At 33.7% G+C, this 14,840-nt stretch overlaps 5 protein-coding genes and 7 pseudogenes across 12 annotated transcripts, besides 3 other annotated features; 6 read left to right on the forward strand and 6 right to left on the reverse strand.

Moving 5' to 3' along the window:
- Positions 1 to 1,082: part of a mobile genetic element that runs on past the window's edge.
- Positions 287 to 1,037, forward strand: TVAGG3_0006980 (annotated as a pseudogene). The gene has a single exon. A coding segment is annotated over exon 1 (751 nt).
- A 1,039-nt stretch (positions 1,083 to 2,121) lies between the features above and the next one.
- Positions 2,122 to 3,117, forward strand: TVAGG3_0006990 (annotated as a pseudogene). Its single transcript has one exon. A coding segment is annotated over exon 1 (996 nt).
- A 562-nt stretch (positions 3,118 to 3,679) lies between these two features.
- Positions 3,680 to 3,944: a terminal%2Cinverted (terminal inverted repeat of Maverick-2 transposon ID:TVAGG3_0007000).
- Positions 3,680 to 14,840: part of a mobile genetic element that runs on past the window's edge.
- TVAGG3_0007010 lies at positions 3,945 to 4,378 on the forward strand (annotated as a pseudogene). The gene has a single exon. A coding segment is annotated over exon 1 (434 nt).
- On the reverse strand, positions 4,832 to 5,310 carry TVAGG3_0007020 (annotated as a pseudogene). The gene has a single exon. A coding segment is annotated over exon 1 (479 nt).
- On the reverse strand, positions 6,649 to 6,909 carry TVAGG3_0007030 (annotated as a pseudogene). Its single transcript has one exon. A coding segment is annotated over exon 1 (261 nt).
- On the forward strand, positions 7,414 to 7,686 carry TVAGG3_0007040 (uncharacterized protein; the record flags this gene model as incomplete). The annotated part of the gene is made up of 1 exon (XM_051219805.1): positions 7,414 to 7,686. The coding sequence occupies one exon, from the start codon at positions 7,414 to 7,416 to the stop codon at positions 7,684 to 7,686; it is 273 nt and encodes a 90-aa protein (XP_051104791.1).
- On the forward strand, positions 7,711 to 8,568 carry TVAGG3_0007050 (uncharacterized protein; the record flags this gene model as incomplete). The annotated part of the gene is made up of 1 exon (XM_051219806.1): positions 7,711 to 8,568. The coding sequence occupies one exon, from the start codon at positions 7,711 to 7,713 to the stop codon at positions 8,566 to 8,568; it is 858 nt and encodes a 285-aa protein (XP_051104792.1).
- Positions 8,650 to 9,531, reverse strand: TVAGG3_0007060 (organellar and viral DNA polymerase type B; the record flags this gene model as incomplete). The annotated part of the gene is made up of 1 exon (XM_051219807.1): positions 8,650 to 9,531. The coding sequence occupies one exon, from the start codon at positions 9,529 to 9,531 to the stop codon at positions 8,650 to 8,652; it is 882 nt and encodes a 293-aa protein (XP_051104793.1).
- Positions 9,830 to 10,521, reverse strand: TVAGG3_0007070 (annotated as a pseudogene). Its single transcript has one exon. A coding segment is annotated over exon 1 (692 nt).
- TVAGG3_0007080 lies at positions 11,429 to 12,493 on the reverse strand (annotated as a pseudogene). Its single transcript has one exon. A coding segment is annotated over exon 1 (1,065 nt).
- Positions 13,162 to 14,022, reverse strand: TVAGG3_0007090 (KilA, N-terminal/APSES-type HTH, DNA-binding family; the record flags this gene model as incomplete). Its single annotated transcript, XM_051219808.1, has 1 exon — positions 13,162 to 14,022. The coding sequence occupies one exon, from the start codon at positions 14,020 to 14,022 to the stop codon at positions 13,162 to 13,164; it is 861 nt and encodes a 286-aa protein (XP_051104794.1).
- Positions 14,129 to 14,503, forward strand: TVAGG3_0007100 (uncharacterized protein; the record flags this gene model as incomplete). Its single annotated transcript, XM_051219809.1, has 1 exon — positions 14,129 to 14,503. The coding sequence occupies one exon, from the start codon at positions 14,129 to 14,131 to the stop codon at positions 14,501 to 14,503; it is 375 nt and encodes a 124-aa protein (XP_051104795.1).

The raw sequence follows: 14,840 nt of genomic DNA on the forward strand, positions 1-14,840 counted from the left end.
TATCATGAATGGACATCAAAGATTTTAAAAACTAAAGCTGATAAAGGATGGGTTTCAGGATGTTTAGACCTTAAAGCGGATAAAACATATGTTAACGATGAGTTAGGGAAGAAGGCAGATAAGGAATATGTTAACGAAATATACCAAAGTTTGATAGGAACAAAAAATATTGAAACTATTGTTGGCGACTTTTCTGTCAATGAAGAAAATAAATATTTAGATGGCAGTTTGTACACTCCTTAAAAAATGGTATACGGTGAAACTCATTCCGAAAAATAACAATGAAATGTATGTAAGTTATAAAAAGAATGATGGCACAAAGTTAAAGTTCCATTAGACAACAACTGCTACTTAAACTTATATGGAGACGAACAAAAGAAATATTTAAGAGTTTATGAAATGGCAGATATGACATTGCTGACCCAGCTCCAGCACCATATTATTATGACTATGGAGATGATGTCAGAACACCACATGTAGATGAACAAAAGTTAACATTATATTTAGATTATTATAGATATAAAAGATATAATGCAATAGAAAAAACGAGAATAGTATATTATTATACAGATGACAGAAATAAATATTATAGTCAAGATTTTACCTACCCTGAAAACATAAGATTATATTATAAAAAATATTCTGACACAAACCAGAAGAAACCTGAAATAGTTACACTATATTTTAAGTTCAAAAGAGACAATCCTATAATATCTCATATGTTTGATTTAATGAACCCAGTAGGTTCTATTTATACATCTATGGATGCAAGAGGTCCTCAAGTAATGTTTGGTGTTGGTGCATGGGAACAAATAGTTGACAGGTTTTTGTATTGTGCAAACTCTTCAAAGGAAACAGGAGGAAGTAAAACGATTTCAGGTGAAAATTTACCTGCACATAGTCACTACATAGATTTAAGCACATCTCAAGCAGGTTGGCATAAGCATAGATATTGGGATTGGTCAGGAATGACAAAAGGTAAAGGATATGATGTTAAAGACGACGTTAAGTTTGCCATAAATTGTTACTGGAGTGACACTCAGGGAGAAGGAAACCATACACATTTCGTTTCAGGATATACACAAACAACGGACAAAGTAAAGAATACATGCCACCATTTATGACTGTATTCGCATGGTATAGAGTTCAATGAACACACTTAACCCAAAGGGTTTAGGCTTACCGAATGAACTAAATATATTTTATGTCTGTAATTAATTAGGTAATGAAGTAATGGATGAACTACAGAAAAGAAGTTAAAAGCTTGGGGTCGTTTTGTACAAAAATATTGTGAGTAAATGAATTAGGTTATTCAATAATTAATTATTTTTGAAGAACTGAAGGGGTCACCAGGTCACCAGGTCATTTCACTTCTCTGAAAAATGAGACAACATGACATTTTGACAACATCATGGGTTATTCAATAATTAATTATTTTTGAAGAACTGAAGGGGTCACCAGGTCACCAGGTCATTTCACTTCTCTGAAAAAATGAGACAACATGACATTTTGACAACATCATGGGTTATTCAATAATTAATTATTTTTTGAAGAACTGAAGGGGTCACCAGGTCACCAGGTCATTTCACTTCTCTGAAAAAATGAGACAACATGACATTTTGACAACATCACAGAAAATTTGATGCAGTCCAAAAATAAAGTTAGTTTTAAAATTATTTTTATTTTTTTATTCCTATATAAATGACAGCAACAAACAACAACAGCAACTTTATCGTTTCTGATGAAAAAGTTATTGATTCATTAGTTGTGGAATTAGTTGTGGCAGAAACTAAAACCCTCAACGAAAGAATCGGTGAAAACATGATTGATTTACATAACTACCTCAAACATGATGGAGGAAGAGGAAGGAAAACTGGTACAGCTTTATTAGTAAATAAAATTTCAAATTTAACGATTATAGATGTTGATATCAATAAATCGTACAATGATGAACTTAAAGAAACAGTTAGAAAAGACATTTTATCAAAACTTTCGGATAAAGATGTTATCGTTAAAACCGCATCAGGAGGTCTTCACATTTATTGCAACACTAATTTCTTCTATGCAGTTTCGAACAGAATGATTAAATGTTATTCCTGCAATGATTATGATATTGACATAATGACTTCTATGGATGATTCAAAACGTTCTTTAGTGGTTATGGCTGATTCAAGAGTTCGAAAGAATGCAACAGAACCAATCAATACATACTCATTCATTCGTGGAAGTTATGATTCAACATTAACTAGAACAGTGAATGATATATTAAATGATTTGAATATTAAGGTAAGAGTTGAACAGAAGAGCGAAGAAATAAAGAGTATAATGAATGAAAACAAAGATGTAAACATTGACGATAAACTAGCTCAGAGCATAGTTGATGGCATCTGTGATTTTGAAGTACATAATGATGGTGGAAACATGAATTTAGAAAAAGAAATAACATTATTCACACTGTTTCAAGCTATTAATTCGTTACCTAATCATTTAATTAATGAAGCATACGATAACGTTTATAACTTCTGCAACTTAACTGAAAATGCAAAAAGTAATTTTGAAAAAGCACGTAGTAGATATGCACATTTAATGACTTCTCCATTTGTTTTGGTGAAGATTCTAAAACTTTATCAAAAGGAATATTATATGAATATGTTTTACCTTTATTACGTAAGTCAAAAATAACATTTGATATCAAACTTGATGACTCGTTTTTGATAACAGATATTAGACGCAAGGCTGAAAATCATCAGTATAAAAACAGTTCTGAAGTAATTGAGGATTTATCACGTGTAATCCGTTTTGTAGATTGTGGAAACAAATATTTCATTCAGAAAGATTACAACATACACGACAAAATGAATCAAATATCATTTGTTCTTCAGTCAAACATGAAAGAGTCACTCAAAATGATTAAATTATTTAAAGAAGAAGGTAAAACAATAACAGCATGGGATGTACTACTAAATCAATTATCCTCATTAACCGTTAAGGGTGTTTGCTTTAAATCTGATTCCCCAGATGTTTTCTCAACGTTTCAGGGTTATAAATACAACATTCTTGAAAAGCCTGATTACTCAAAAATTGAGATGTTTATGAATTTCATTAAAGAAGCCATTTGTGATAATAATGATGAAGTGTATAAATACCTTCTCGGCTGGATTGCATCAATGATTCAACATCCTGGAATCAAGAATGAAACAGCAATTATTTTGAAAGGACTTCAGGGAACAGGTAAAAACAGATTTACAGACATTATTTCTGAACTTCTCGCAGGTTATTCATGTAAAAACATTACTGAAATAAGTGAGCTAACGGGTAATTTCAACTCAGTAGTTGAAAATAAAATGTTTCTTGTACTTAATGAACTCAAGAATGTAGGTGAAGACAGACTCGCAAACTTCAACGCTTTGAAATCAATTATAACGGATAATGAGATTAGAATTAATGAAAAGAATCAACCCAGAAGAACTGCTCAGAACGTTGCAAACTTCATTTTCGTAACTAATAACGTTTACCCTGTCAAAATTGAAGTTGGAGACAGAAGATACGTAGTTTTAAGAGTTAATGGTAAATTCAAGGGTCAATTTGATTACTTCAAGAATTTAATGGATTCATGCACAAAGGAATTTTATGATAACCTTTTAACATATTTTATGCAATATGACCTTTCATCATTTAAAGTTAGTATCCCTAAGTCGTGTACAGCGGCACTGCGCGCCTCCGTACACCACTTAGCGGTTTTGACACTTTACGAAACCAGTAACGTATATTTTACAACACAACCATAACACCAACTTAACCTTAAATATTTACAAAAATCTGACACATAAACGACTTCACTAATGATTTCACTAACGACTTCACTAACGACTTCACTACCGTCCTCACTAAATAAAAATAACCTTATTTTTATTTTTTTAAATTTTTTATTTCATTACAAAGACATGTCCGACTACATTTACTATGACTCTTTCCCAGAACGTTTCCGTGAACTATTCAAAACTCAAGTAAAACTGAGAAACATGCATTTTAACAAAGACAGACCCATTGACGATGAAAGAAACCCTGAATATATTACAATCCCTTATGACGCAAAGTTCATTGCATACATTCCTTATGGTCGCAGAGGAACGAAAACTATTTCAACAATGACGAAAAATTATTTCTGGAGCGATGAAAAAATTGCCTTATCTACATAAATGCATACTTAAATAAAGCTACATATTGTACAAAAGAAGGTTGGACTGGATTTGAGCTCTACATATACGACGACGATGGAAACAGACGTTGTGTATACCCATACGATAATATGTACCATTGTTTTCATCAAGCATTAAACGAATACATAGTCAGTAAGGGTCTCATTCCTGCTGAGTAGAAATGTTATATTTTGTTCTGTCATTTATATAAAAATAAACGTTCTCGCTAAATAATAAAATAAACTTAAAAATAAACGTTGTCAGAGGTGAAAAAATAAATTTAGGTGAAGTGGTGAAATCTCACCTCTTTTCACCTCTTTTTTCACCTCTTTTTTCACCCATTGAATTCATTACTTTATAACTCTCTTCCTTTCTCCAACTCTTCTAACTTCTTCTTAAGTTCAGCAATGTTGTCCTCATGAAGTTTAATCTTCCTTAATATACCTTCTCTATCTAATGGTTGCTTTATCTTTCTAAACTGAACTCTACCATCCTTCATAGTATGAACGTAAAAACCTTCTGGAACCGCTCCTGATTTAATGTATTCTACCAAAAATTTTTGTTTCATTGCTTCAGTGACTTTAGTCGTCATTTTACTCTAAATAAAATGTTCAAATAAAATAAAACTAACATTATTTTTTCAGTAAGGAAACGCAGGAGTTTTACGATTTATTTGAGGAGTAGGTTCTGGTTTAAATGTTGGAGTCGGTTTTGGAGTTGACTTTTGAACAGGAGTTTGTACTTTCATAGGTTCAGGAGTCATTGAAGGTGTTGTTTGTGAAGGCGTTGGTTTTGACGTTGGTTTTGGCGATGGTGTCGGAGTTTGTTCAAATTCAGCTACTTCAGTATTATTTATAACATTTGCTTTGTTTCTTTTCAACATCATTACTGCTCCTGCTGTAGCTAGCAAACCTAGTGGGAGACCATATCTTATATAAGGACTTGACCAAATGCTATTTTTGACAGGAGCTGGTGGAACACCTAACCTTGGTGAGACTGCTCTTTGCCATTGTGCAGCTCGTAAGAAATATTCAATAGGTGCTCCATAATCGTTTGGTAAAGTTTGTTTCACAGATGGTGAAGGTTCACGAGAGCTTGATGAAGAACTCATTTATAAGCTTTAAAAATAAACGTTCATCCTTTATTCCTCACTGTCGTCCGTGCTAAGTTATAGTCGTCAAGTCTTATTATTGGTATGCCTGACTGTCTTACTTGTATTGCAAAGCAACAATCCCTCATAAATCCAATAAGTGGCTTTGGTACATTTTCAGTTGCTAGTTCAATAGGTCCTTTAACAGACAATTTGTATGTTATTGGAGCAGTAGATGTTTGACCTTGCTGGAAGCAAAAGTCCACTTCTGTTGGAAAACCACATAAGAAATGTGTGTTGTCATAGCTATCCCATTTATGTTCCACACTACCATCATCCACCAATGACCTCATAACATCTTCATTAAATCCAATCATATCATTGTTTGTATTGCAAGCGTTCGCAACCATTTCATAAAATACAGGTCCATATGATTTTTCAGGTTCTGCAGGCATATTTCCATAAGCTCCCATGGAAAGCTGAAGATATTTAAACTTAGGGTTCTCAAAATTAACATAATAGTTGTCTTTCTTTCTAAATAGTGCCCAAATACTTTTAACATTAATAGGCGTATAAGCTGCTGTAAATGTTGCACTTGAACTATCTGTATTCTTTGAGAATGAACCGTCCATAGGAATCCAATCCATAACTTTAACAGGAAAACATAAAGCCTCGTTTGTATAATGTTCTACAAGTTCTGTATAAATGTTAGGGTCTAAAGAGAATGACTTTGGATGAATAAAACATTCATTAAAATCCATCTTTGTTCGAAATAGTTGCTGGGTTACAGTTGTAATAGTAACTGTTCCACTAGCTTCAGTTGCCTCGTTATCATAGTGAATGGTTCATTCCATGGAACAAATTTATTTGTCGGTGGATTTGAATCTGAAGCAAATGCAACTTTAAGAGTTGGATTGAAAGCAATGATATCATTTACAGATATAGATGTGCATTGTAAGGCGTCGCTACTGAACTTTACTTTAAGCTGAATGTTTCCTGCAAAAGCTGGAATAAATCGAATAGTTCTAATGGAAGGAATCTTCTAACAGGAATTCTTAAACGAAGCTTAAAATCAAATGATTTTCCTGCTGTAATTGGACCACAACAATTTGTCCTGTTCTGCATGTTCCCGAATGACTCCATACATCTTATGTCGAGTCTTTGAAAAACATCGACTTTCTTTATTTGTTCGGTAGTTTGTGAGTTTGAAGTTATATATGCTTCTTCTCTTGCGTTGTCTTGAGAATATACGATACGACCATTTGCAAGGATTTGATATCCAGCAACTGCATAGAAAGCGTCATCGAAACCAATCCAAAATCCTGGTGGGTTTGTTTTATTGGAACCTGAACCAATTTCTTTATCTACAATAAATTGACCTTCCATTTTATACGTAATGAATGTATTGTAAAGGTCCAACATATTTTCACCAGGAGGTGAGAGATTGAATGTTACCCATGTGTTATCTTTAGCAGTTCCAGGTTGTGATGGAATCTTTGCGTCAGAATATTTTCTATTAGTGTCACCAATTTGAACTGCATTGTCTATGATATCGAAATATGAGCGAATCTGATGAATATGCTCTGCTGGAGTAAATTCGTTTAACTGTTCGTTCTGCATGTATTTACTTCAGATAAAAATATCTATTTACTTCATTATTCTCACTCTTCTTCTTGGTATTCGTGGTGGAAGTTGTTTCTTGACATTTTCAATGAACTGTACATTCTCTTTTGTCTCAACTTCTTTCACTGGTGGGTCAGGGTTCTTTGACTCGGTTTGCTTTTCAATGAAATTCACGAACTTTGCAATAAGCTCTTGGTTCGTTATTGAAAGTACATCTGGCTTCTTTTCTTCTTGTTCTTTTGGTGGCTCAGTTTGTACAGAAGGTTTTATATGGGCTTCGTGGCTTCCCTTGCCATGCACCTTAATGTTGTCGCTCTCTGTATTCGCTAATGGAACCTTTCTTTTTCTTACATATATTTTACCATCTTTACTCTGACTTACATAATAGAAAGGATGTTGTATTCCTCTGGCGTCATTTAATATAATAGACTCTCGTTCTGATTTTGACAAGCTCATTTTACATCGGTTAAAGTTTTAATTTAGTTTTTTATCTACAGTCAAATGACTCAGTCAAATCCTACGGACAAGACCCAAGGGGTCATAGATGTTGAAGCATTGAAGAAAGAAATTCGTGAACAAATTTTATCCGAACTGAAGGAACAAAAACCAGAACAAAAGCCAGAGAGACCAAAGAGAAAACTTAGTGAAAAACAACTAGCTGCATTAGCTGCTGGAAGACAGAAGAACCCACGTTTGCTGGCGAAAAAAGCTAGAGAAGAAGCAAAAGCAAAGGAAGAACAAAAAGCAAAGGAAGCTGAAGCAAAGAAAGAGTAAATGGTTTATTTTTATCCAAACTAAATGTATAGACAAATACCTTTATCTGTTGCGTTCAGTAGTGAAAACCCTGACGTCAAAATAAAGGGGAACAGAGTAACGTTTAAGTTTCCAACAGACTGGATTGTGAACATAAATGAAGAGAAGTACATTGGCATAACATCTATGTATATAACACGTGCTTTCAGAAAGGTTGACTTTATACTTCAAGTCGAGATAGAAAATGACGAACAGTCTTTAAGCGCCCAAAACATTCACATATACAAATACTTTAAAGACGATACAACATTGTTGCAATGTATGATTTCATTTAATGAGATGTTCGAGAAAAAGTTCAATATTGAAGTACAAACTTTACAGCCTTTACGTGAGTTTCTTGCACAACTGAAAGAAGAAGGTAGTCAGCCACAACTTATAGACTTTCATTATGAATTTAATGAAAATGAAGATGGAACTCATGACTGTCAGTTTGTTATATATTCACCATTCAATGAAGTCGCTAAAAAGAAAGAAAATCCATTACGTATAAGGTTTCAAATCTCTGAACCCAATGAAGACTTCAAGAATGTTTTCAATTATGATGCAATACTTCCGAGGAAAAATGAATTTTCAAAGATTGTAACACCTGGCATTTGGGATAGAAAGCAAGCTATATTATATTCAAACTTAAGTAAGGGAGTTGAAAATGAGTTCATTGGTCATACAAGAACTTCACCACTGTCAAATCCTAAGTATTACAAGCTTACTGGCTTCAATCGTGAGTTTTGGATAGACATGTTCTCCACTCATGACCATAAGTGCCCAGTGTTCTTACCTCCAGATGGGAAAGATTGTTTATACATTGAAGCACAATTGTTAAACTCTACAATAGCTGTATTGTAAATGACCACATAGGCTTCGCCCATGCCGCTAGCGGCTTATTTTTATCACAAATGACCTCATTGCTGACAAAAATAAATGACCTCAGAACTTCAACTTACGAATAAAGCTTGTTTTAGTCGTTATTGAAAAGTTGAACTTTTCAGCAAAGCAAGGTTGACATGACTTACATAAGTCGAATGCAATCTCTTGACCATCATAAAGTGCTTTGTAAAGTTTCATTAAACTGAACTCAGAGTCTTTGTCATATGTTCCAACAGGTATGTGAATGTTCTTATCTTCATTGTAATAGCATTGTATAGCTTCAGGAAACATTTCATTAGCGGTTAAAGCAATAACATCTTGCTTCACGCCTTTCATTCTGCAGTGAAATGCAACTTCATTTAAATCATTCGTGAGTAAGTCTATGTAGGTCTTCTTTCCACAGAAAATACTTTTATAAGCTAAACTTTGTTTTCCAGGTGTTATTTCTGCAAAGTCGCTATGAAATTGACCAAGGTTCTTTCCTATAAGTTCTCTACCGTATCTCTTCTTAAACTCTGCTGCAAGCTTTGGGATGTCTTCATTATATAAGTGCATACTGTCGGTATCCTGGTAAAATATTTGAAGACCCATGTCCTCTGCAGTACAGAATACTTCATTCATAATACGTTTTGACATAGACAGAATATTAACACCAAGTGGACAGAAGTTAAAGTGTCTGCAAATGCTTTTCGTTAGCTTGAAAATAGTTTTATCTGAACCATCCAAACCTTCGAACTTCACTATATGGTTGTAATTTCTTATAGCATATCTTATAGCATCTTTGTCATCTACTATGGTTATTTTTGACTCAATAGGAGATAGAATAGTTTTGCCATAAATGCTGTTCAGAATGAGTTTTATAATTTCTTGTAAGGGGTTTTCTTCTTTCTTATACTTTAACCTTAACTCAAACAACTTCTTTACTTCATCTCTTATTCTCATATCTCTGTTTCCATCGTAATAGTATCCTTGCAACACTTCACATTTGACACCTTGATATTTTATGAGGTCTTGTAATGTTATATGGTCAACATACATGAGACAGCAAGTGTTTGAACTTCTTGGAACGTTAAGTTCTGGATTTAGTTCAGGGTCGCAAACTATTAAATGAAAGTGTCTGGGTATACCAATCTCTGTTATCTTAATGAGAACAAAGAAGCCAGACATAAACTTTTCACCAATGGGTTCCTTTTGGTCATCATCGAATAAATGTCTCATGAGATACTCTGTGTTTAACATTTCTTCCTTCAATACTTTTGGAATACCTTCTAAAGTATAAAGTCTTGCTATAGCTGAAGGATATAATGAAACAGTGTCGAAGTCAGCAATGAGTTTCTTTTTGCTCTTTTGTTTCATGTTATCTGACAACATACATCTTCCACCTTGAATGCATCTCGAAATAAATTCTCTTGGTTTATTTGAGAGGTCATAAAGATTTCCATTCGGGAAGTATACTCTGTTCTCAAACAATTTGTTAGCAATTGAACAAATACTAACGTAGTCATAAACGTTTAAATCAAACTCTTTCAATAAGTCATTGCGGAACTTTACAAAACCTTCTCTTAAAATTCTTACATCTTGTTTGCAGTAAAACGTGCTATATTTTTCTAAGTCGAAGTGGTTCTCATCTATTCTGCAACCTTTGATGGAATCTATGTTTTTCATAAATGTATCTGCATCCCGGATAAACTTACATGCTTCAGAAATGACACCAGTTCTGTTGTCATTTGCTAACAAAACACTGCTGTAGTAGTTATATGGAAATACTTCTTTCGGTCCTGTTTGTAAGTTAAACATAGCAGGAAATAGTTTAAGCTTCTTATTTATAACACTGTAAGAGTCTTTTATAATAATTGCCCGTCCTTTATATAAACCAGTTATTTGCATTGTTCGTGAACCTTTAATGATGGGAGTTCCTTTCACTTCTGTCATGTGTCTTAAGATGAAGTTTATGTCATAACTGAGGTTGTGAAAATATATTAAACTCTTGTCAGGGAGTCTTTCCAAAAATTCTGTTGCACAGTTTTGACCCCAAATGCTTTCACTCACTGAACCATCTTCACTGTCATAACAGATGTTAAAAGCTTTATGAAAGCCATCCGTACTACACTCAAAGTCAGCAAAGAAAACGTGCTCAGGAATGAATTTACATTTAGCTTTATTTACTTCTTTTGACTCTGCTTTCTTCTTCAGTTGTACACAATACTTTGGAGCATATGTCAAATCTTTAAATGGTGCAAGGTTCTGTTTATATAAGTCAGTATATGTGAAAAGTTCTCCATAAGAAATAGGTTCGAAATATTTGCACTCCCACAATGTTTTCATAACATCCCATAACGGTGTTGTTCTATCATAACGAACTACATATTTATCTTCTCTCTTTGTATAAATCTTCATCTGTTTCTCAATGTTCATTCCACCACAAGCTTTGAGAATTTCTTTATAGTTTCGAATGAAGTATGTTGTCATTGGAATCTTTCATTTAGCATGTAGTGGTCTTCAACAAGAAGTAAGTCAATAGTTCTAACAGTTTCGCATTCTTTTGGTATATATCTCTTTATTTCATTATGTCTTGAGTCATTGAAATAACCAATGGTAACATTAAATGCTATACCTGTTGCGTCAGAAATTTCTTGTACTTTACTTTGAGGAAAGTCTCTAACACGAATGACTTCTCTCATGTGGTCAATAGTTTCTTCATTTACTCCAGCCTGAATGCAAGCATAAACGAAACAATTGTCCTCTGTCATAAGTATTGCAGTTCTTTTGTTCAGTTCATTGAAGATTTGGTAGCGTTCAAGATTTATAGGTAATGTGCAAAGATACTTCCATAACTGACCGCTTCTCTTCTTATAAAACTTCTTTTCACCATTATCTTTCCAAAAGCTTTCTATAAGTGCTGGGTTTCCTGTTTGCTTAAGAGCTTCCAAAATGGCTTTCTGGTCATTTGTCAGTGTGCTTTCATCTCTATATGGTCTCTTTTTTGGTTTGCCTTTCTTTACATCTGACATCGTTAAGCCTTCATATTCTGTTAAATCATACATCTTTATTTCAGTAAGATTCTTTATGTTTGTCAAGAAGAAGTCATAGTGCATTTCAACAATACCTGCAGCATTTGCTTCTATCTCTGATATAAAGTTCTCCTTCAAGAGCTGATGTAGTAATGTTCCAATATTATTGAGGTTTAACGTAGAACATTCATACTTTCCACCAAGTTTATAACATACCATCCATCTTTGTTGGAGTTTATTTTAATCTTCTCTAAGAGTCTCATGAAAACCTTACCGAAATGTTTGTGTAAGTAGTCTCTGTTTGGTTCATCTAAAGCTTCGATGTTAAAGTCAATGAGTCTATTGCCTGACTTCACATTTCTCTTCCTATTCTCTTCATCTTTCTTTAACCATCTCTCACCTTCTTTTGGTTTGTCGTCAATGGAACGAAGGACATCGTTAGCTTTGCGAACTTGTTCTATAGCACTTTTAAACATCTCTCTTCTCTGTTGTTTCAGTGTGTCGTCTCTTCTTCTTGTTTCACCAATGTTTGCATTTGTTATGTCAAACATTTCTTGACGAACATCATGCGAAAGAGCTTTACGAGTATGACCAACGTTCGCATTTGTTATGTCAAACATTTCTCTTCTTACTTCATGAGGTACTGAACGTCTATGATATAAGTCAATAGCAATGTCATTTAAAGGAAATGCTCTTGCATGGACTTCGTCCTCGCCGCGTTGCGGCTTTATGAACTCATGAATTCTATCATAACTTATTGCACCATTGTAGTCTTTAATGAAGTCAGCGAGTGCTTTTTTGTTTGTCGCGTAATGTTTTGCAACATCTATATTAGCTTCTGTAAGAAGTTGTTTTATTTCCGAGTGTTCTAACTTAGACAACTTCCGATACATCTTTAGTAGGAAATAAAAAAATATTTTTTCGAAAAAATTAGATTAGATTTTTTAAGGCTAGTTTTAAAATATTTCGAACTTTTTATTTTAATGAAACACATGCAAGATTGCAAGTTCTTTTCATACAATGCTCTCGCTACTGCCATCAAGAATGAGTTCAATGGTGCTGCAAACGTTAATGTTATCTTTAACAAGAAGTTTGTGAAAGAATCTAAGTTCGGTCAGTATGTCAGACCATTAGCTATTGTCATTGACCGCAAACGTTATACTTCACAAGAGTTAGCAGTAGTTTTGAAACAAAAGGGTTTCTTCGTGAATGTCAAAGATACTCATTATACTGTTATAAAGAACTCCAACATTGACTTCTTCAGTATTGCTTTAAATCTTTCCGAACAGAAAGAATATAAGAAGGGTGAAACATCTGTGAAATATTATCCTTCATCTCTGAAGACAATAACGAACAAAGATGTTATACAAAAGTTCTTACCAAAGGTTGAAGAAGCTTCTATTGACATTGACGAAGGAAGTGAAATGGTTGAAGAAATTGACCCTGAAGCTATTTAACCAAAAATATATTTTTGGTGAAGAGGTGAGATTTCACCTGTTTTTTCACCTCATTCTCTCTTCGTTAATGTTGTCGTGACTTCTTCGTTAATGTTGTCGTGACTTCATTCTTCCTCTTTGAAGTTATCGAAATATTCTGTTATTTTTTCCTTCAGTAATGGTAAGTCTTCTTTGAAGGTAAGTATTGTGCAACCTTTGATGTCATAGTGTGTTTGAGGAAGAGTATTTTTGACAATTTCTTTTATTTGCTCATTCGGTGTCATTGAAATCGGTAAGTTTTCACGATAGAACCAGTTTCTGTCAGATTTATATATTTTAGCAAGGTCGTAAAAGCTTTTGTTGTTTCTTCTGACTAAATGCAACATAACCATATCTTTATCTTCTTCATTCTCCAACTCTTCAGTATAAATCATATACTTATAGTTCTTTTCCTTTCCTTTTGGTACTGAACGCGGTATTCTTTTCTGTATGCTTTTGTCTTTGGATTCAATGACTTCATCTTTTGCTTGAAGTTTCTTTTCCATCTCTCCACGTTCTTGTCTGTGAAGTTCGTCAAGAAGTTTGTAAATATTCCAAGCATAACGTGGTGAAGCCCACATTGCAACTGCATTTACTAAAAGTCTATGAACATAATATCCTCTCAAACCGTTTGGCAATTTTTCACGGTTTTCATAGAGTTTTGGCGACTGGGATTTTTTACCTACTCGCTGTTCTTCACTGTTTTCAGAAAAAAGTACGTCTCGCTGTGCTTCACTTAATAGTTCTATGGTGCTTTGGTTCCTAAACCAGTCTTTAGGAAGCTTAGTATCTGGAGCAAAACAAGCCGTCAAAATACTTTGCATTTGGTACATGTCGTCTTTGACAGAACGAATGAGTCTCAATTGTTTGTTATACTGTATGTATTCGTATTCTTCATTTATGACTTCATGAACGATAGCAGTTGTTGTGTTCTCTAATGTTGACATATCTGTCTTTACATACAGGATAAAAAAATAAATAAAATAAAAACTAACTTTATTTTTTTGAGATAAACACTATTTCTTCACAACATTAAATTTTATCCTGTATGAAATGACTTTAAAAAGATTATTGACTGACTTCGAATACTATCTCATTGACGCACTGACAGACCCTCAAAACTGTGTTGAAAGTTCTTTAAGCTTTAAGATTGAAGGTACGACGCATTTTGTCTTCACTTACGTATTGAAAGAATATGACCGTTATCATAACGAAGTGAATCAAACACTAATAAAATTTGTAGATAAAAAATTGGTTAACAATGAATATTTTAAACGTGAAGACCCAAACACTGCTGGAGATGATGAAGAATACAGACAAGTTATTGAAAAAAATAACGCAAGATTAGATGCAATAGAAAAGAAGTTTAATGAATGTCTTACAAACACGTATGAATATCTTATGCGGTGGGAAGCTAGATGGAAATAAATTTACGTCAAATATGCAATTTATAAAATCTTATGTCGACAGGCTACGTAGCACAGTGGTCTAAGGTGGTGTTATGGAGGGGTCAGGGTCTGTGGTTCGAACCGCGACAGCGCCGTATTTTCTTATTTTCTTTATTTGTCTTGTTTGTCGTGAATAAAAAGTGTCATAAAAGTGCTCTATCTTCCACGGGAATAAATAAAAAATTTACTTTATTTCTTCTTTTATTTCTTTGTTCCCGTGGAAGAAGGGTTTTTGCCGTTTTTTCTCAGCCGAAATCAACGATTTTTTCATTTTTGGAATCCTTAGCAAATGAGGAATCTTTTCTCTCGTGGAAGCT

This window comes from Trichomonas vaginalis, chromosome IV (genome assembly GCF_026262505.1).
Source record: "Trichomonas vaginalis G3 chromosome IV, whole genome shotgun sequence".
NCBI lineage: Eukaryota > Parabasalia > Trichomonadida > Trichomonadidae > Trichomonas > Trichomonas vaginalis.